At 35.8% G+C, this 23053-nt stretch overlaps 1 protein-coding gene across 4 annotated transcripts in view; it reads right to left on the reverse strand.

The window, feature by feature from the left end:
- Nucleotides 1-1762: 1762 nt before the first annotated feature.
- LOC139152664 (uncharacterized protein C1orf21-like) overlaps nt 1763-23053 on the reverse strand; it is a 97321-nt gene continuing 76030 nt past the window's right edge. For 2 of the 4 annotated variants that reach the window (XM_070725944.1, XM_070725945.1), the window contains exons 3-7: nt 14170-14327; nt 13055-13122; nt 10533-10556; nt 7510-7567; nt 1763-6181 (exon numbers count right to left, since the gene is read on the reverse strand). In XM_070725944.1, coding sequence (XP_070582045.1) covers nt 6146-6181; nt 7510-7567; nt 10533-10556; nt 13055-13122; nt 14170-14327 — 344 coding nt within the window. In that variant the 3' untranslated portion in view covers nt 1763-6145. The remainder of the gene's footprint in view (nt 6182-7509; nt 7568-10532; nt 10557-13054; nt 13123-14169; nt 14328-23053) is intronic. The other 2 variants (XM_070725946.1, XM_070725948.1) reach the window with 1 other exon arrangement.

Genomic DNA, 23053 nt, shown 5'->3' on the forward strand with positions numbered 1-23053 from the left:
ATCTCTCTTTTACCTACATCATAGTCCCTCTATGCACTCACTGTCTTACCACAGGGAATTATCCAGGGACAATAAAAAACCAAGTAAGTTTTGTCTTCAAGTTTTTTTTTTCCAGTCTGCCTTTCTCTTACCTATGTGCGCTGCTTGCTGGAGACGTGTGTGTGTGTGTGTAAGTGCATGCGTAGTAAGATGCGCCTTCCACAGGCGCTCCTTAGCTGGGTAGTCTGCTAAGTAGATCGATTTTCGGATCGATCTATTGATCTCGTAGTCGATATGCCCGCCACTGCAACCTAGTGAGTATTTAGGTTGCAATGGCGGGCATATCGACTATGGGATCAATAGATCGATCCGAAAATCGATCTACTTAGCAGACTACCCAGCTAAGGAGCGCCTGTGGCGCCTTCTTTCTTCCGCGTGCGACCTGAATATTTTGCAGGTTTATCGAGTCTGATTCCCCAGGCATGATAATCCCACAACGGTGCAGGTCACGACCGGAAGCAAGAGTAAACCGAAAGTGGGCACATTTTACTACGCATTTCTGACACAGTGGCCAGTCTGTCACGTCTCAATCGAGCAGAGCGTATAGGTAAGAGAGAGGCAGACAGAAAAAAAAACTTGTAGATAACGAAACTTTTTAGTTTTTATAACATCAGAATTTATTGTCCCTGAATAATTCCCCGTTGTCTTACCAAGGGCACAATTTATTGTCCCTGAATAATTCCCCGTTGTCTTACCAAGGGCAGTTCTCTCCTTATGTTTAAATAGCAGCAGAGCTGTAGCTCGTGGTTTTGCCTTGGTATGTGGGTCGGGTGCCGGGCAAAGCATCGGGACATAGGTGCAGCCAACATTCAAATTTTATGAAATTGCATAGGTGTCAAGAAAATATACAATTCCAACACTTTTTGAACAAAATTAAAAATTTGGACAGGAAACTACTGTTTGTAACTGCCCTTCCACTACGATTTGAAGAAGTTCAAAAATCTCCCCTCTTCCTACTCTCAGGCAGGAAATATCCCCACTTCCCCTCTTTCCCCATTTCCCCTCCTCACTCCAAACTCAATCTCTTAGCAGGACTTTTCCCTTTCTGTTGGCAAACTTCCCAAAACAACCTAATCCTACTTCCTGACTGTCCATTTGGCCTTCCTATAGATACCGTTTAGCAATAGAATTAAATATCACGGCCCTCTCAGGAGTAAATCTTGCATTCCTATCTATTTCTCGACCACCGTATACAACTCTCTTCCCCATTGGCATATCAAGCAAAGATATACACTAAGTGGAAATGACATACTTGGGTAAATTGCCAATCGACTTTCATCAATTGTACATATGAATTTCAATTGGGGGAAAAAATAAAGTGAGGATGGAAGGTTCAACATTCCCTATTTCAACAAACTATAGGTTGTGGAACAAAAACAAATTACTGTTGCCACAAGAAAAAAAATCAATAAAAATTTATTGAAACAACCACTCACTCTCCTGTGAGGGAAGCGCCTTCAGGAGCTTTTTCTCAGCTTCTTTTCTAAAGCAGACTATTTATTGTTTAAACAGTTCTTAATTTCAGCTTTTTCAAACAACCACCTATGCAAGAGCAGTTAGCGTAAGCAAGAGAAAATAATGAAATGGCAAAATGGAACAAAAAATATAAGAGATCCAAGCGTAAAATCTATGAAATTTTGAAATCCCTCTTCTCTAAGGTGATACAATTTGTAAGTAAATACTGTTACAGTCACATAACACCAATACAATGAAACACCGGGTATTGTTTTTATTTTATATGCAAATTACTTTATTTTTGTCAAAAAACTGTCGTAACTTTTCAGTGCATGTACACACATTCATGGAACTCTATAAAAGTTTTGAACAGAAGACCACAAACATGGCGTAGTCTCCTTGTGAAAATTACATCAACCAATGTGCTTTTAGGTTACACCTTCTCCAGCTCTTTGACCATTCAAAAGAGTAATGAGCCAACTCATGATTGGCTAAAAGGGAGCACTTTTTGTTGATTTCTATGTATTCGGCCAATGAGGTTGTGGTTTACAACTATCCATGGTAAAGAAAGGCATGAATCACACTGTAAATGGTTCATTAGTGAGTTGTCGGATGGATGGCTATCACTTTACAATGGTGCACATGACATAAGTCAGTGTCATCTTTTTTGACAGAAGTACTGCCATTTCAACTGTGCAAAAAAAGTACAAAAACTGATATAGCTGAAATTATCAAGGGAGAAAAACATACAGAATTTACACGCCAAGATTTGATATGTTTGATCATGGAGGTATCAGAATACTAGTACCTCCGTGGTTTGATAAAGTGTCAAGACATTGAAACAGCAACAGAATTCGAAATGTAGGAAGATATGGTTAACAGTTGTGAATGCATTCTAGGACTCCAAAAATACATCATTTCAAACAAAAATTAAATTCTGTTCAATTATTTTGAAATAAAGTGAGCTAGGCACTTGGCAAATGTACCTAATAGAAGCTGTATGTGCTTTTCAGACTTGTCCCCAAGGGAGTTGTAAAATCTTATTTTCCTATTTGAAGCCACAGCTTCAATTAGGAATTTTACCGTTCAATTTACATGCAAGAAGATATAACAAAAATAGCATTTGTGATTATGACATTAATAGTTACTCATACATTCACCTGTGCAATTTGAGAAAAGATTTTTAAAAGTGTCTGCAAATTTTTTATGACAAAAATCAATGCTGACAGAAACTTAGCATTTTGGCAAGAATACAAATCTTGTTTTGCACACAACAACAACTGCACAGGAAGTTTTTAAAACATCTTGTAAGTAAAATCTTTGCCTTTTTTGGTTGTTATGAAATCACGGATGGATGTAGCATTTCATGAGCAATCAAATCTCCTGGAAATTCTCCAGAGATATAGATATGATAAATACGACTAGGGTAGAAAGTTTGGATATTAAGTAAGCAACTATAAATGATGAAATCAACTCTTGACACCATACTCCATTTTTTTATGAGTAAATTTTTTTCAGGGCATTTCTTTGCGATCTCTGAAAACCCACTGCACGATTCATGCGAAGACTTTTTTTACCCTATTCACCCCTAATTCCATGTAAACAGGTCCACACTCATAACTGATAACAATGGGTTTGGGTCCAACCATGGCGGTGAAAGGGTTAATATGGCAATATTCTTGTAAGTTCAGCAACTTTTCATTTTACTCTGCATGTCAACAGCTATATTTAACCCCTATTGACTCATTTCCTTTGGTTTAGACCCATTCTTTTCAGTCGGTGAGTTCAGAACAACAAACACAGGATCAGGGGTTGCAGGGTTGGAAAATTGTTTAAAATATATCAAAGCAAAAATCAAAGCTGTGCATGTCTTTGATACAAATTACAACATTAAGTAGCATTACATGAAACAATGCATACACTGGCCTGTCTCTGGGCAGCCTCTCTGTTCATTGACGTACAAAACAGACACAATTTGGAAATGATTCTCCTCATATGTCAGTAATCAAACTGCCAACAGCGTTCAAGTAAAGGAACTGACGCCAGCACTGTGAAAACTGGAAATGCATGTTTTAAGTAATTGGTGATATGTGTAAGTTGTTTCACTTGTGCGAATGACGACTTAACTCTTTTTGTTCAGAATAGTTTAAACCCAATGACTGCATCAAGTTCTGTCTTGAAAATTCAATATCAGAGTGGGAAACAACACTCTAAATGTTCTGTTTGCCAAAACACCCTGGAAAATGAGGTAGAGTAATTCACCAGAGGTGGCAAATGAAAGAAGTCTGGCAATGTGCAGTGTGTTGAATGCTTGTAGCACATTGGTTGCTTAAATGTCATTAACATTAATGATTCATTTCAAAACAGCCAATCAGATACATGTAGCTTTAGCTTCAGACTCCTTAAGTTGCTATGAATAATTACAAAACAGCCAATCAGATACATGTGGTTTTACCTTCAGACTCCTTAAGTTGCTGTGAATAATTACAATCTACCAATCAGCTATAACATTCAAAGCCACTGCAACTTGGCCAAAAGAAGTGTTTGAGTTTATTCTTTGGTTGAGGAAAATCTGAATGGGATGTTGGTATGTGTGAATGATCTGAAAATGATGGATTGATATTCACTGAGAATGATATCCCATGTCCTGTACAAAACACACAGAGAAAACATGCTTTTTTGCGTAAAATCTACATTAATTCCAATGGCACTCTTCTATCAAATGCTCATGAGGTCTGGGATTGACAATGTTTGTATTTAAATTCATGAAGGAAATGTCAAAAAATATACCCTGGGTACGACTGATGTTCCTTGATCGAGTACAAATTTCCCCAATCAATATTTTGACAAACTATATCTACAGTGAAGTCCATTAAAAGATGGAAATGTAAGTATAGCTAACAATGATGAAAATATAAGAGTGTTGAGTTGATTCACAAATCCACATCATATACGCAATTTCTCTATTTTCTTTTTCAGATAAACCTCTACAATAAAAACTCAAGGCCTTTTAAGGTTAAAAATTCCACAATAACACTCACGTCATTAAGTTAAATTAAGTTCAATTAAAATGGCAAGGCAAACATTGAACAAATCACCTCACTGGTGGCAAAAACATTAAATGATAAAAATAAATGAATAATGCATACTCGGAAAAGTTCTGCACAAATCATACAATGATATCAACCCCATTATGTCAAATTTACCTACTGAATGGTTTGGAAATTATCTAACAGTAGTTATTTAGAAGACCAGTAGCTGCAACTTTTATTTCATTATTTGTGAATGTCAACCACAAGTTCTTGTTCTAGTCCCCAAAGGATATTAAAATACTCGTTTTCTAGTTTGTCAATGCACTGTTTACACATAAAAAAATAGTTACTGTTTACATTTGAATTCCTGTCTGCACCAGACTGCAATTGTCAACAATAACAATGCAGTCTACACATGTACAGGCTGAGTTGACAAGCTGAATACTGTGTATATCAACATGCTTTGGGGAGTAGAACAAGAAACGGTAGGAGACATCAAAAACAAAAATAGCAAAACAATCATAACAAGTTGTAACTACAGGTCCTGCAGCCATTCATGCCCACTAAGTAGATTTACCGTATAGAACTGCAGAAAAAGAGTTCGGCAACATGAGAATTGCCTCACTTTGCAATCAAACTTTTAAGATCACTAATTTGTCTAACTCCTGTTCATCAAAATTAAATATTAGACATGTTCGGCTGAGATTTCCAGTCTTCAGAATAGAAGAAAATTTTGCTGTCTGCAAAGACTGCAGTCTGTATAATGCAACGTCTGATGAGCAGCCATATTGAATGGTGCATTTTGAGTGTGCATTCCGAAATTTCTTGAGGTTCTGTTCCTGATCACAGTAATGCTGCAGAATGAATATGGCTACACACAAACCTAGCTCAAAAATGTAGGCCTTTCTCAGCGACCAACAGTAAATTTGAGGAAATCACAGACCCTAGAAAAAGATTTGAGTCTTTGAGCAAATTTGCGAACAGATCTACTTTGGCCACTAGTAGCACCAGTATACAATAGAGATGTCACAGTCTTTGGAAAATGTTTATGTGTTTCATATTTATAAAAATACCAATTTTGCATTTTATTATCGTTGGAACATCAATATATACAATACTGTCATTTAAATATTTTCTATTTAATGTACAGTGGAAAAAAATACAAACGATACATTACATAATAAGTGCTTGCCTACAGTTACTACAATAATATATGTAACAAAATCTCAGCCACACTTTGTAAATGAAATGTCAACCCCACTTGTATATGTTGGGTTGGCTTGATAAGCGCCCTCTAGAGGCCAAGATCAATGTAAGATTTTGTCTCAATCTCTTGTTGAGTTGCTCAAATTTCAATCAGACAGTCTGTGTATTTTTGGAGTGCTTTCTACATTCCATAGAAAAGGTTCATGCTTACAAATCATTTGTTCAAAAATTCCAAGCACAACAACATCTTCAGACACTTTTTACTGCTTTTTTTAACTTTTGCAATCTTATATAATGATGAAAGAAACTAATCTTTTTTGTACAAAAAAATATTCACAAATATATAGTTTGTAATCCTTTTTGTCAAAACTTATGGCTAAATTGAAAGAACCACATTCAATATATTTCCATGGTTACGTGACATCCTCTTCAAGTGCGTAATCCCTTCCCTGAAAAAATACATAAAACATTACATTTAAACATTATCATTCTATCAATACAATAGGCGCACTCAGGTACATGGATCAAACACAATCATATAAATCAGCGTGGATACAATGCATTTACAGGACACATCAGGACAACCAAACAAGTATCTCAAAATGTGTAAAAAATACTGAAGTTGTCAAATATCACAGGTGCAGAAAATTTTCATTAGCAGCATGTTGACATCGATGAAAATCAATCTACTAAAACTCTTCTTGAGGGAATGCATGGAGCGCCCTCAGGTGACAGATCTTTGTTGGATCGTTCAGAGTGTGGAAAAGTTTCTGAGTGCTGGCTGTAAGGTGATAATGATTAATCTTTATCAGCATTTAAAGCTGCAAGGAGAATGCAGGACAAGGAAATGATTCTACAATATTAGCTTTCCATTAGCCATGGTAGAACCCTGTTATTTGGTGCAGTGTTTGACTAGTGTATCATATCTGATGCAGATATGCATCAAGCGTTATGCAAACTCTAGCATGATTGCATATTCCCTATTTACTAATTAGTATTGATGTTAACAAAGCAGTAGGGCCAGATCTTCTGTCTGGTGTCATCCTGAAAGCATGTTCTCATGAACTTGCTACTCCATTATGTATCATCTTCAACAGGTCTTTGCATTTGGGAATCTTTCCTCAAGCATTCAAAGTTGCAAATGTTACACCAGTTTATAAATCAGGCGACATATCAAAGGTAGTTAACTACCGTCCAATATCTCTTTTGCCATTAGTATCTAAAGTTTTTGAGAAAGTAGTTTATACTCGCCTGTTTCCCCATGTCAGGGAATATATTTCAGAATCCCAACATGGATTTATGAAAGGTCGTTCAACTCAAACAAATTTAGTAAGTTATGTTGATTTTATTACAGAGGCTATCGATCAGAAATTACAGGTTGACAGCATTTATACTGATTTCAGTAAGACTTTTGACACTGTATCACATTCCTTATCGTCACATAAACTGAGCAGATATGGTTTCACCGGCAGTGTTTTGTCCTGGCTTACATCGTACCTCCGTAACAGAACATGTGTAGTTATCAATGGTCACATGTCATCACCATGCGATGTCACGTCAGGTGTACCCCAAGTTCATTAATTGGGCCACTTTTGTTCATTCTGTATGTCAACGACATGCCAGACATTGTTCATTGCCATGGATCATCACTGTGCTCAATGTATGCTGACGACGCTAAAATTTATCGCTCAATTAACACACAACATGATTTCTGATTTCTGTAATCCTAGCTGAAACGAAAAAGATGGTAAAATTTTAGAGAATTGAGATTACATACCCTTTCAATCTTCTCATCCAACATCTGGAAAAACTCGGTCTGACTCTGTGAGATATTCCTGGATAAATATAAAAATTATGAAATTATGAATAATGAATCACTGTGAACACAAAAATCAACTCATCGTGGAATCTTTGAAATCAAGCAGTGATGATAAACTGATATCAGATGCAAAAAATCTCAGCATCGAATGAAAAAAAACAAAAGGACATACAACACAATGCTGACTGTCTTTGCAAAAGCTGTTATTCAGTAATCCTGATGATAGATTTTAGATATCTGGAACACATTTTTTTCAAAACTAAGCAATATAGGCGCTTAAGATCTCTTTACATGAATTATGAATTATCACTAAACTATCTTGTATCAAAGTAACTTCACAAGATAAAACAAGTCTGTACTACATCCAAATAGCTGTCACAGTGTTGAGACACAGAATTTGCAGAGGTATTCTTGCAATTGTGTTACAAGATAAATTTAAAGAATTGTCAAATGTTAGGAACACATATATTTCAATTCCAGTCAGAGCCTTTCCCTGATATAACAGCTATGAATAATAATTCACAGATCCATTAAAAACATGTTGGTGAGCAGTGCTCTCAATTACTGTCAGGTATACGGCTAATGGCCTTTTCAAAATATCATTTTGATCTTTTAATGTAATTTCAAAAAAAATGACTGAAAATTTCATCAAAAATCATGAATAGTTGTTTTCATGGTCAACATGGCAAGCTTGATTGGTGTGAGACTTTGTCTGTTTTTAGAACCATGTTGCAGCCATTTTCACACCAGTAGAAATCATTGGCTAGGCACTGTAACAGCAAAATACTGCAGGGCTAGGTTTAAATAGTGCTATCCCTGTGTGCTTGCCAACACATCTGTTATTCTTGAATGCAACATTCGGAGCAGATGGTCAGCATTGAAAGAAGATGTATGTCAGGAGAGCTAGAGAGCTCATTTTTGTGATCAAACCCTACAAGAACAAAGCTTTGGATTGTTGCTATTGTTTTCAATTATGTGGTTGGACATTCCACACAATATTGAGGGAAGACAGGGTTAACGTGTACTGTTATATCCCTCTTGAATTTACTTGACTAAGAGCGAGTTCTCTGTCTGCAATATGATTTGACAAGTTTTCCTTTCTCTGTATTACAAGTAGTTTAGTACACAGCAGAGCAAAACAACCTGTCCTTTGTCAAGCTGTCATGCATTTGAACAAACACTGGTCAATACTTCTTGACTACGGCAGCTGGACATATTGATAGCAGAAGACTTTAAAACCAAAAGCATGCTCAATCTGTATCTTCAATCTTGGTTTGAGTACCCTACATATAAATTTGTTTCTTGGATAAAAACACTGAGCTTTGAGTTGATCTCACTGTCACATACTATGTACAATATAAATTACATTTCACAATACTTTACACCTTCACTGGATGAAGAACTCCTTCAGAGGTAGAAAGATTATTCTTCAATTAATATTTCTGTGTTTACACATAGCAGTTTCAATGCAAAGAGGTGCCGTGTAAACAAACTGCCGATATCATTACAGTAAACCTAACGGTGATCATGCCATATTTGGTGGTATTTAAATTATTTCAACCAGTTCATACACAATATTCTAAGTAATTTACAAGTGCACATGAATTAGTTTTAATGAATTTACAAAAAATTTCTTACTACGTGCTTCTAACATATAATTTTCACTTGGTGTTTTATATTATTATTTTCTGGTGTCATAAGTTATAAAGTCCTCATAATTGCAAATTGAAAGAATATTTATAGCAAAACGAGACTAGGGTTTTTCATTAACATTAGAATGATGACTACATAAAATTATATGAAAGTTTTGTAGGTCATGTGGAAAACAAAACGAAAGCGTGTCAAATGTTTCTTCCTTGAAGACAATGTTCTTTTGGCCGAATGTAGCAATAAATATGCACAATTTCTAAATCAACCCTTTTCTCAGCTTCTATCCAAAATACAGTTTTAACAAAATTTCAATGTTGGAAATGAAGTTACATTTGATAGACTCCTTAAACATCACCATAAAACTTTCTAAATGAAAGTATTTACACTGCGTCATTTTTAACATACCCTATAAAGATAAAATTATCTCATGCATGACTTATGTCCACTTATTATATGTAATGTCACTCTTGTTTTTTTTAATCCAATATATGATTTCATTTTCTTTCCTTTCTTTTTTTTTTGCCTTTTGCAATTATAATTTACTATTGATTCACAGTTTTCTTTTGTGATACAAACCATTCAATGTCCAACAGAGTGTAATCATGAATTCAACTGTTTTCCTCATCTGTACCTCATTATTCAAGCTTTTAAACTTTCACTGTCACATTCTTGAAATCAAAGTCTTTCTACCTGCATATCATTTTGAAACGTAGACAGTATACATCAATGATTAGACCTGTACATCCTATGTGCTTAACGCATAACCATTAACCCTTTGATTCCTGTATTTTTTCCCACCAAAATTTAAGTACATTTTACCAATTTTTATAGATTTTTCTGTAATTATTTGGATAATTCTGGACCAAATGTACATTACATTTTATTTGCTACAGTTTTTAATTAAAATTTTGGCAGACATATGAAAAAATTGACTGAGGTATATTTTATAAAGGCAACAAAAACTGACTTTGGAGCTCAAAGAGTTAAACATTTACCGAACAGGAATTTTATGTTTTTCTAACTGCAAACTATCTATTCAACGGATCTACTACGCCGACTTTTGTACATATTTAGAAAAAATGGACTATTTTTGGTGCATTATCTGATATTCTTTATACTTCTACAAAGTGAAGGGGGAAGAGGGAATGCCAAATCAGGAATATTCAAAATGCAGGCATGCAATCAAACTCATGCTGTGTTTGGAGATTCTCGATAGCATGCAAATCTAGTATGGCCCTGAGAACAGTTAGCCATTCTTGCAATCTTTGTTCTTATCAACAAGTACATAACCCAAATGCAGAGATAAAAAGAAGCGCATAATTGCAATATACCTGTTATTTCCTGTTTTTATGTTTCTGCCGCAGATAAGACGTATATATGAATATAAACAGAGGAGAAATCTGGTGATTAGGAGGTGACACTTTGTAGTGACGGGGAAAACACCAATGACTGTATTCATCTCAAACAAGCATTACTCTTTGAAGTAACACATGCTATAATCAATGCTTTCACCATAAGCTTGTGCATGGGTCATGCTTGGTAGCTATACTGACCTTTGACCTTGCGGTAATGATGTTATGAATTTGAACTTTGACCAATAGGTCTTTTCTATTATTGTCTTCTATTGAAACAAATCTACATTATCAACTATCTATTTTTTTAATAACTATAATGGTATAGTGTATGAGGCTTTTGTAATATTTGATATATACATTTGTTTGAATAACAATCAAATATGGTTGTTAAATCTACACTACTCATAGACAGACATTGATAAAGCATGAATGGAGTAACTCCAAGGTTTAATTATTACGGCAAAATATTGACATATCAAACCTCACCACTTGAAATACATTTCTTACACACATATCCAACACAGTGCTATTTTTTGTTGATCGACCGCAGACTACAGAAAGTGGATGTTGTATTTGATACCTTCACCTAAATAATTTCATTTTTTTTCATAATCAGTTGACAGTTGAAAGTCATTGGAGAAGTTCTGTGAAAAGGGTGTGGTGAAATCAGAAAAAGAATGACAGCCAAATTACGGTACATTGATTTCACTGAGAAGAAAGTTAATAGATGGACTGATAAACATGGATATTACTGCTTTGTAATTCGAGATATTTCTCAAAATGAGATGGCAATAATTCTGGATACTTCCACATGATGAGAAGGCAATAATTCTAAAAGTTACCTCATAATGAAAAGGCAATCATGCCAGATATCGCCAAATGAAAGGCAATAATTCTAGATGTTGCCTCATGATGAACAGGCAATCATGCCAGATATTGCCTCATGAGAGGGCCATGAAGGATGTAAATAGTACCTCACAAAATAGTCTTTTAAAGTAATGAAAAATATTTAGGTGGTTTTGAAAGCGTATAAAATAAACATAAAAAATAACCTTTTACTTTTACACAAGACTTGAGTGTGCACATTCATTAGCAAACTGGTTTTCTTTATTTTCATGAAAACAGCAGACTTAAACTTGCAAACACAGAACAAGAATGCCATAAAACTTCTCTATATATAAGCACTGGAGAGGTCAGACAACAAACTGTTTAGCTTTCACAAGTGATACATGTATTTTAAACAAACATGCACCCTAATTTTATATAATTCTGTTGTTTAATTTACAGCGGTTGCTCTGACGTGGAAGTAGAAGTGCAACAAGATGATCATGAAAATCATCAGGATATGCATCGGTGCACAAAGTGATATTTTATCCTAAATTTAACTTTTCAATATGCCATGAGTTTAATAAGATGATGGATTATCAGCGTATGTCACTCAGATGTATCAAAATGCTTGAGGCATAAACTGTCTAAAAACTGAGTTACTTGTCTTCAAACCTGAAAAATGGCATTGATTTATTACAGGTGCAAATTGTGTTTCAGGGCACCATGCACAAAAATCATCACTGAGAGGCTGAGAACTGAAGAGCGCCCTCACACATGCTGTTGCTGCATGTTGTGAATGTTTTTATAATTGATAGAGCACCACTACACGGTTTAGAGTGCAGAGTTGTAAGCCGTCTCACTTCCCTATCCTGGGGTTATTTTCATTAGCAGTGAGATTGCAAGTCATTACGTTGGAATTAACCTCTGTCTCCCTGGCCAGCTTTGGTTCTAATTAATTACAATGCTCACAGGGCCTGTCAATCACATCAGAGGAAATTTCTTGGAATCTTTAATAGCAGTTCACAAACAAGGACAATAAATGTAACTATTGATGTCTTTTTTTCAGAATCTTTGTGCAGTAACATACAGCCAAATGTTTTCTTCTATATACGTATGATACATTATCTAGAGTTGGATCACAGCTTTTGTTTATGGGGACTTTTTGATTTAACCTGCTCACCCCTAATTCCCTGTAAACAGTTCCACATTCACAACTGATAACAATGTGTTCGGGCCAAACCATAGTGGTGAAAGGGTTAATATCAAGCATGAGTAAATTTGTCAATACTTGCGATGCCAATTTTGCATATATTGCAGTTTTTTTTGCTAAGGTTTGGGAATAAAGGTAAATGATTTGGGAAACCCGGTAACATTGCTGCTGTCCTTTAATCTGATTGCATGGATATTACCAAGGGGAACCCCGGTAACATTTCCCTGCTTACCACCCTTGGCAAAAACACTGTATTGTATTGAACAAAGGGTTTTCAATGATTCAGAAAAAAGCAATCGCAGGTGATCGATAACAAAGACTTATGACAAATATTGAAAGTTATGCTCTTACAATGTACTTGTATTTTACAAAGAAAGCATTGAAAGGTTTGGTTTACTTGGATGCCATTTTTCAGAGATTTCGACAAGAACTCCAGTGGGCTATTTCATTAAATACTTACGGAGTTGTTGCTAGCACACCTGAGGTGGGTGGTTGAGCTCGTATTCTGTTGATAGAATTAAGTTTCTCCTACAGCAAGACAAAGAAAAAAACAATATTTTTTAAAGTGTGAAATTTGGAAAGTTAGCAGACTTGCCATGCATATTAAAAATGATTCAATGATTTTCATACAAGCAAGTTGACTTGAATTTTTCATATTTACATTCTGACTTGAATGTGTCTTGTCTTTACCATTGCTGTCTGTTTCTCACTTCCTCTAGTTTTGACGTTTGACTGTCATGCATATATCGTCATAACAGGAACTTCAAAACATCATCACAGAAATGTTCAGATTCCAGCCAACTTTCGGCATCTCTCCTTGGTCTATATATGGTTTGTTTACAAACTAGTTCTCTGTCTTTCTGGAGTCATACAACAAACTTTGCTATCTATATCTCTGTTGATCTGTTTGACTATCTGTCTTGTCTATCTGCATTGTCACTTTCTCACATCAGCATATATATGTTTGTTAGTCCATGGATCAGTGTCTCAATTATAGACAATGTCTACATGTATACATCCACTTTATCTCTGTTGATCTGTTTGACTACCTGTCTTGTCTATCTGCACTGTCACTTTCTCACATCAGCATATATATGTTTGTTAGTCCATGGATCAGTGTCTCAATTATAGACAATGTCTACATGTGCATACATCCAATTATCTTTCATCTAGATTTTCTTCAGTTTATCATGCTTATCACTCCCACCATCTCAATAACTGACAACACCTGGCCCCTACATCCATCATCCTCCTTACACCCATTCTAAATAGTATCTGGCTAAAACACTTGATATGAGTGGAGAGACAAATTATTCTTTATCACCCTCCTGTTTGAGAAACAAATTTGCATCTTACAATATAACCCTCCTGTCTGAACTTGGCAAAAACAGTTGACATGATCTATAAAACAAATTTGCATTTTATCATGTCACCCTTCTGTTTGAGAAACAAATTTGCATCTTACAATATAACCCTCCTGTCTGAACTTGGCAAAAACAGTTGACATGATCTATAAAACAAATTTGCATCTTATCATGTCACCGATCTGTTTGAGAAACAAATTTGCATCTTTACCGTGTCACCCTCCTGTTTGAATCTGTTGTTGAAAGAGTCTTTGTTATTGCTGTCAGCACTGAGTTCCTTTTGTGATAACTTCTGACTTGTGTCATCATCGGTAGACAAGTTATCACTGTCATGGTTCTTTCCACTGCCTGCTTTCTCCACTTCTTGAACTGTTTTGGAAGATAAAATCAAATTTTTAGCATGCATGTGTGCAACTCTTCAATAGATTCAGGTAGTATGCACCTCAAAAGTTGAAGACTTAAAATTTTGCTCAAACTTTCCTCAGGGAAACATTCAACCATTGTCTCATAAGATCAACAATGAAAATCGGGGTCACAATGCAAAGTTTGGTTCTACAAAAACAAATTATCCAACATTTACAGATATTTGGAATTCAAAATGGCCACCATTGATGAGTTACCGCTACAGTAAAAACCTAAAATTTTATCTTATTCCCAAGAGTTTTAAAATGAGCCCCAATAATAAACGGTAGATCAGAAAAGAATTGTACATATTTGAGAGTCAAAATATCTGTCTCAAAGGCACATTCTACCTTGAGAAATATTTTTTACAAGATGTAAACAAAGGGTTGATTACATCCACGATACAAAAACTTAATCACCTTCATTTTATTCCAATAGCTGACAAATATAATACATCTCATTATGATGTAAAACAGATTACCTCATTCACATATAACTCATCTCTGTCAAAGTTTTTCTCATGTGCACTTGAATGGAGGAAAAAAATCCTTATTTGTGAAGATAAACTTGATAATGAAATGTGATATTTTCTGTACATGAAATACAAAATGTGTCTTGGCAACATGAAAGGGCTATCTATTAAATTGTTATTTTCCCTTCACAAAGTCTACTCCTGAATTAAAAGATTCACACTTTATTGCCTGCACATGCAAGTCTGAGAACAACAAAAGCCAATTAATTTTACTTTATTTGCAAGAAGCATGTGATCCTATGGAACATCGTCGTAAACCACGCGCCTCTTTACGGCAACAGCTCAGCGCTACCCGTCAAGAGACCGTGATTGATTACGCAGAGATTCGCGGATCTCGGATTCAGCGCTGGCTGAACGGAGCCAATCAGAAAGTAGATCTCATAAACGCGCATAAATTATTGTAATGAGCAATACACAACGACTTGGGCTGATCTTGGTGCTCATCATCACCACACAGCGTTCACTGTCGACGAAGAGCGCGCAATGTGTAAATGTTTAATGTTTTTGGACTCAACCGCTCTATTCACACCAAAAAGACGCCATTGATAATTATTTTACAAGGAAAAGATGGGTTTCTTTACACGAGGACCAGGCATGGCAGCCCGTCCCGGCCTATCGTTTTTCACGAGCGTTATATCGAAGGGTATCGCATAACTGGAGCAGCTGGCCCCACGTCTCGCTGTGCACAGTGTCCGACCCAGGCATAGAATAACACCGCTGTGTAAAACCCGTTGGTCAAAACTATTGATCATAAATTTACTTTACCACAAGTTATGTATAAACGTTTATGTATCGATCTCTTCATTTAGGCTCACTCTGAAAGCTTTCTTATCGTGCTGTGGGTATACATGGAGCTAGAAACGTATGAATGGTATATAAGGCCCTTTCATTCGAGCTGGTGCTCCGCGATACAAATCACAAATGTACGCTAGGCTCCCGATCGTCTCAACACTGCCGAAATCACAGATCTCGGAAAATTGCGTAGTTGTTCAAGTTCGATTATGTTTCATTAATCATCACAAAAGTTACGCTAACAACGGAATCAAACCAAGAGAGGTTTAGTTTGTTCCATGGGTTTGCAGTTCACCCGGGTGCGACCACGTATATGCGTACACTCGCTCAGTGTGACCTGGTGACAATTTTCGGACAGGGTATTGTGAATTTCGCCAAAGCCGTTTCATAAATGACGAGCAGCAGTACGAAATCTTATTACCATACCCTTCGAAACTTTATTATGTTTATCCTAAAACTGTTAACAGGACGGAAGCGGTATTTAGGGGGTCAAAGTTGCCAAATTGTTGACTCCATAGTGAGTGCATAGTAATCGGACTGCTATCGCAGTAATCGGATGTCGTATTTGGAATGTGATTATAGGGGCTTATAAATATTGATATTTTGAAACTTCAAACCCTCGATTTTCAATTTCGATGAGTTCAGAAAACTGTTTTGTGATAAATTAGTTACGTTCAATCCATGGACGATGCAACTATATTTCAACGTGTATGGTGCTTACATCAGACATGGGCTGTCTCTGTGTGTTGCTTTCGACACCTTGTTGTATCGTACGGTGTGTTAACTTCGCGAAGTTTTATAGCGCCCGAAAAAACTAACTGTTCAAAACGGGACAGCAGCGTCACCTGACTTAATAAAACGATATCAATACGGAGCGAAGTGAGTACAACAAACAGCATGTCTTTAAATGTCCGAACTGAGATCGTCCGAAAATAGTCACACTGAGTGTACGGGGACGACCTTGCAGTGGGACCGGGCCGGGTTCGTTGCTGGCCGTAGCGTAGTCTGTGTTACATACAGAAGCCATAGTATTCACATGGTGTCGCCGTTGCTCTTGATCATGACAGAAAAACTGTCAAAATTTTGAAAGCTGTCGAATTTAATGCAACACATATCAGAAGAGATGCAACGGAACCAGAGGATCTCAGGCCCTGAAAGCTCGATTGTATACACACAGACAATGAGGATCTCGACCCGACATGACTTTGTAAAACGGCTTCGTGATTGGCTAATTCTGATGATATGTTCTCATGAATAATTAATTAACCCCCATTCATACTTCCGCACTTTCCCGGCGTAATTTGCCAGAGCTTGATTTTTGCAAAGGTCAGCGGAGCGGAAATTATTGTTCTGGCTCGCGAGAATGATATGGAAGGAAATACAGGAATTTTGAAATACCGATATAAATAAATAAGAGCAAAGTTCAAGACAATCACTTCCTAAACTTAGTGCAGAGACCAGCTGCAGGAACTTTCAAAAGTTGTACCACTTGCAAGAAACATGCCTATCATTGATAATCTAGTAAGATACGGAAAATGTCACAGAAATCTTTTAGAGATGAATTACCTTGTATAATATTGAACATTCCCTAAAAAAATACTGCTCGCTTATCCAACATCTTTCACCACTTTAAAACCATCATTACCTGCACAAATGGGCTGAGTAGTCTTGACATATTATCTGATTGTAATCTCCAATTCAGATTTCCCTTCTGAGATGAAAGATCTGCACTAACATTTTCTCATTACTGAATGACAGTATCAAGGTACAATAATTACTATGGAAGCACTTAGCCATTAGCATGACCTCAAAGTGACCTTACATCCTGGCATTTTGGACAATACAAGGCTGGTACTTGTGATTTTAAACTCAGCGAAAGTAAACAACAAATATGAGTATGTATCGGGAACAGTGCAACAAATTCATCAAACCACATACCGTTATATGGAATATTTCCTGACCCTCCTGAAGCCAATGAACATGCATATCAAACTGCAATATCCTTAAAGCTCCTCTGAAAACAATAGGTCTATGAGACATTTTCACAGCCCAAGGATTGCTACAGCTCCCGATCTCAGTCCCACAATACACTTGTCAGGCTAACCTAAATGCAAATGTGCAAGGAAACAAGGCTAAACCTGGCTGCACTGAGCTTAGAATCAAGACAGGAAAGTTGGTAGGTCACACCACAGCCGATGAGGGGCTTTGACAGTGTGGGAGAGTCTTTTGCTTCAAGCAGTTTTATATGACTCCGCACGGAAGTTTTGACTGTGAAAAAATCCTACTCTCATTATAAACCCTTTTCCTGCCAGACAGTATCACTGCCCAATCAGCCAAGTCAGTAAAAAGCGGTATTTAGCAAAAACATGATGTATTTTCAACCACTTGGCTTGGTCTGTTATAGCATCTTTAGTCCAAAAAAATCAAGTTTACAGTACTTACGTTTTCAACAGCTTTCAAATATACAGTATTATGTTAAAATACACCATATGGAATATGTTGTGTTTCATTGATTTTAACCATCTTGACCTGATGGTGAAATATGGACTTGGCAGGAAAAGGGATATACAGATTTAAGTAACCACCCTCTCAATTAAAATTTACGAAAAAAATCAAGAATTAAAGAAACTGACATTTAACTTATGGGAAAATTAAATGTAATAACTATGAGTGTTGGAGGATTTCAAAAACATGGCAAATTTGGTTCAATAAACTACATCTGTGAGTCACTTAGTACTCTCTCTCTTCAAAGAAGTCAATGTGTGCATGTTTAAGCCTTTTCCTGCCAGACAGTAATAACTGTATCACTTCCCCATCAGCCAAGTCAGTAAAAAGCAGTATTGAGCAAAATAATTATGTATTTTCACCCACTTGGCTTGGTATGTTATAGCATCTTTTGTCCAAATAAAAATCAACTTTACAGTATTATTGTTTTCAACAGCCTTCAAATGTACAGTATTATGTTAAAATACATCATATGGAATACGTTATGTCTCATTAATTTTAACCATCTTGACCTGGTGGTGAAATATGGACTTGGCAGGAAAAGGTTTAAATACTGGCTCTTACATTTATACTAAAAATAAAACAGCCGGCGGCAATGGTGAATATTTTATTGGATTGAGTGATAAAACATAGCTGACGTGTACACATTATTGTTCATGTCATTGAGTAATGTCCTTGTAATAAACGTTGAAGAACTTTAGGAGGCTGATCTACAAATTACATGTCTGCCGTGGCTTACATTATGACTCTGCTCTGGAGACGGAGGTCCACAACAAAATTGCTAACTTGGTAACCATTATTAAATCAACAAGGACAATTTAACATCAGTAATAAGTGTCTTTCTGTCATCATGTTGTTGGTTTATACTATAGTCTGCTTGGACCTTTACTTCAAGGTGGACAAAAATAATGACATGATTATACAGCTGCAGATCCAACCTATGTAGTCAGAATTCAGAACACATGAGGTATCTAAATGAATCCCGTGAGATGGTTCTTGCAAGGAAGACCCATGAGATTGTTCTATCAAGGAAGAGACTGACATCAAAACAAATAAAATTGAAAGACATATTTCAGAAAACCACAGACAGCAGAGCAGATGAGTCATCTCCTCAGCTGTCTGCGAGAAAACCATTGCTTACACAACATCCATTTTCATGAAACAGATTAAAACACATTATTATTAATGCAATTTTATACAACTGGGAATACAGCGATGTTGAGGAAATGGACAAGGTGGATAATTAAGATAATTATATCTTGCCTGGCATTAACAATTATTAATGAGGGCACAGTGCATGCATCTTTCATTGCATAGAAAAACACATTACCAGCAATTTGTTGTTATGTTTCACTCACTGGTTCAGATTTAACTAAAACTTTTTGAAATAGTATTCTGGCTGAACAGTTAAGAATAAATCCTTTCATCACATGATAGATTGTAAACTGACAATCATTCATCAATATCTTCCATTCTCTCATTTATTACTTTTGTTTCTTATATTCATTAATTCATTTATTCATTTTTGGATCTCTTTTTACTATCTGTAAAGATCTTTTCCTTTTAATTAACCTCTATCCTGCCAAATTTGTTGGTCACTTATCAGGTCGAGTTGGTTAAATGTTGTCCTTTACAAGGACTTGAACAATTGGAGGCCGCTAAAAATAGATATTGTTAACATTTTATTACTAATGGCAATTGACATTGACAATAAATTTAAGTTTTTGGCTCAATATTTACTTTTTACTGACTCGGCACATGGGAAAATGATAGGCCTGGCAGGATAACCATATTAATTTACATTAATTGACATGAACAAATTAATCCAAGGTATTTATTTATTTATTTATCCATTCATCAGTTTTTATTCATACATTTTTTAGTTTTCAGAGCAATTGTTCATTTATTATTTGTTGTTGTTGATAATTCATTACATTGGATCCATGGCTTATACAAACATGAAAAAATCTCAATCATTAGCAGGGGAGGATGTTTTGAACTGGTTTACTTTGACATACAACTGAAACAACATGCTCACAGGAACATAGATTTTGTCATACTTGATATTTTCATGAACAGGTCCCTTTCCCCCGGACAGCAAAACAATACTTGGCAAATGATGACCTGCTGAGTTAAAATAATCTTGTTGCGTTGAATGTTGCTAAGAAAGACGTACACCTTCATGGTTAAGATCACTCACAGTGCTTACTGAAAGTCTAGCAACCTTGACCACAATGAAACACTAGAAATGATGCTTTGACATTTTGTATCCAGCCTCCAGAAAAGAGAAGAAGGCTTGATACGCTGACCTTGGAAATCATCTACAATTTTATCAATATTCTTGAAATAGTCACGTAGTGACACTACAACAGTTATGTTCTGACTCCCACATTCAATGTTACGAAGCAGACAAATGTAGATCAGAGCTACATTGGTACATGGACTGACTGTCATCAAGACCAGTTATCGTCGTAACTCTTACACATTTCTGTATTTGTCCTGGGAAGCCAAGATTACCGCCAATATGCAAATTAAATAAAGGTCACTGACCAAATCACCAAGGAGATTCAGCCACATAAATTGCTCCTTTCTAGAAAGTGACACTGGCCTAACCTGGAATATTACAATAAACACACCGAGATGAATGCCCGGGATTTATCCATACGCAGCTACCTCCTTCAACACTCAAACCAATTCATTAAATCAATCAAAAGAAAACGTTTTGTCAAACAGTGCTGCATTGTCACAGAATGTTTGAATAAGCCAAACATTACAATGATGGCAGACAGTTCATATACTTTATTTCTCTGCGTTCGTTCACCAGGTCTATGGTATAATGATTAGGCCACACGTTTAAGGTAGTATGCGCTTTGAAAGTGAAAGACTTAAACTTTTTCTCAAACTTTTCTAAATGAAACTTTCGACCATTCTCTTACCACATAAGGAAGAAAAATCAGGATTCACCGTGCAAAGTTTGGAACAAGGGGGAAAAAAATGAACATATTGCAATATTTGAAATTCAAAATGGCTGCCTATGTTACTCTATAGGAAAAAAACTGAATTTGGGATTTTTGAAAAACTAGGACGTAAAGTTTTCTCCCTCCAAGAGCTTTAAAATGAGCCCCAATAAGTGGTAGATTAGAAAAGAACTGTAGAAATTTGAGAGGCCGAATACCTGTCCCCGAGGCATGTTCTACCTTAAAAATTACAAAACAAGATACAATGAAGATGATTCTGAACAGAACCAAACATGAAGTTCATTATGAACTAGAATCAATTTCAAAGCTTTACACTATTCAAGGATTATGAAAGAAGCAACAGAATTACTTTTTCAAGAAATACTTGCAGAATCACAAACTAAACTAATACAGTTTCATCTGTTGGCAGACATCATTAAACATGGACCAGCTTCTAAATTATGTACAGATACTGTATCTGTCAAGCTTTATTCATTACCATTAATGTTTTAAATGTTTAAGCAGAAATTTTTTTTTTCGAACAGAAATTCTCATCATTCAAATTCAGTAAATTAAGAGCAAAAACAACGGTCCAGTGGACTAGTACACAAAGGCAACTTGATTAAAATTTGACTTTAGCAACCATACCGACAGACCTTTCATTTGGCATGAAAGATTAAGTAGATATTATAGCCTCTACTAGGACCCTGGTGTACTAAAAACAGAAGAGAGAACTTTTATTTCATAAATAATGTCAATATTCCAACTCTGCAGAGCATTATGAAATCACATGTAATTTTTTTTGAAATAAATATACTGTTCTGCACCTTTAATCTGTTTCTGGCTAGTTTCAAACAATTCTTTCTGTTTATACTCTCTTCCACCGAAATTTGTTGGGTTTTCTATTCTTTTCAAAATAATTTCTTTACAGGTGACGTCCCAGTGTTCCATCCTATTAGTATCTTTCTTTTATATACCTCATTCCACACAGGCAATTCCTTGTTGCCTCAATTAGTTCAATTTCTTTTCACTCTTTATGTTTCTTTGTCTGTTTTCATTTTGGTTATCTGGTAATTTTCCATCTTATTCTAATCTGCTTTGGTCTAAATAATCTTTTTCCAGCCTGGGCAATTTCAAATCATTTTCTTAACACTATAAAAGTTCACTTACCGTAATTTTTGACAAAATTTTCCTTATTTTATTTACTAAACAAATACATTTTCTCATTATTCTGGCTACAGTATACTGAAATACTAAGTATCTGCCTTGCAAACACAACCCATCATGACAATGTACAATGTTATTGTTGACAAATGAATTCCGGTCCAGATAAGAAATTCAGTTATCAATGATAATATGGGAATATGTCACACATACAGGCTTTTTTGACACAATAAACATTAGTCATTTCAACACAATTTAAAAGTAGAATTAGAAACTGTATTTCACAAATACAACAAACATGGTGAAAAAACACATAAAAAATTACACATAATGGAACCATAGATTACATACAAAATGCACCCCGGTACTGACATATTTATATTTTGGTTGTCAAAGACAGAAAGGAAACTTGCCCTGTGTGTTCCATTAGCGATTGCTACATCAATGTCTGCCGCTGATCCTCATCCCATTTTACTTGTTTCCATGGCAACATTTCACAGTCTGGGAACTGATTCTATATTTAGCAAATAACCCCTGCAACATTTTGCCGCTAGACCTACCCGAACAAGCTGTCACTCAAAGCATATGGTCGATTGATTGGATGACCCATCGGCAAAATTACAAGAACGCTTCACTGCCCATTTCAACACAATAATTTTATCGATAATAATCAAGAAAATATTCTTCTGTCTCCGAATGAAACTTTTTTCAAATTTAACTAGCAAAAATTTGCCAATTTATAC

The sequence above is a fragment of the Ptychodera flava genome, chromosome 16 (assembly GCF_041260155.1).
Source record: "Ptychodera flava strain L36383 chromosome 16, AS_Pfla_20210202, whole genome shotgun sequence".
In the NCBI taxonomy this organism is placed as follows: domain Eukaryota; kingdom Metazoa; phylum Hemichordata; class Enteropneusta; family Ptychoderidae; genus Ptychodera; species Ptychodera flava.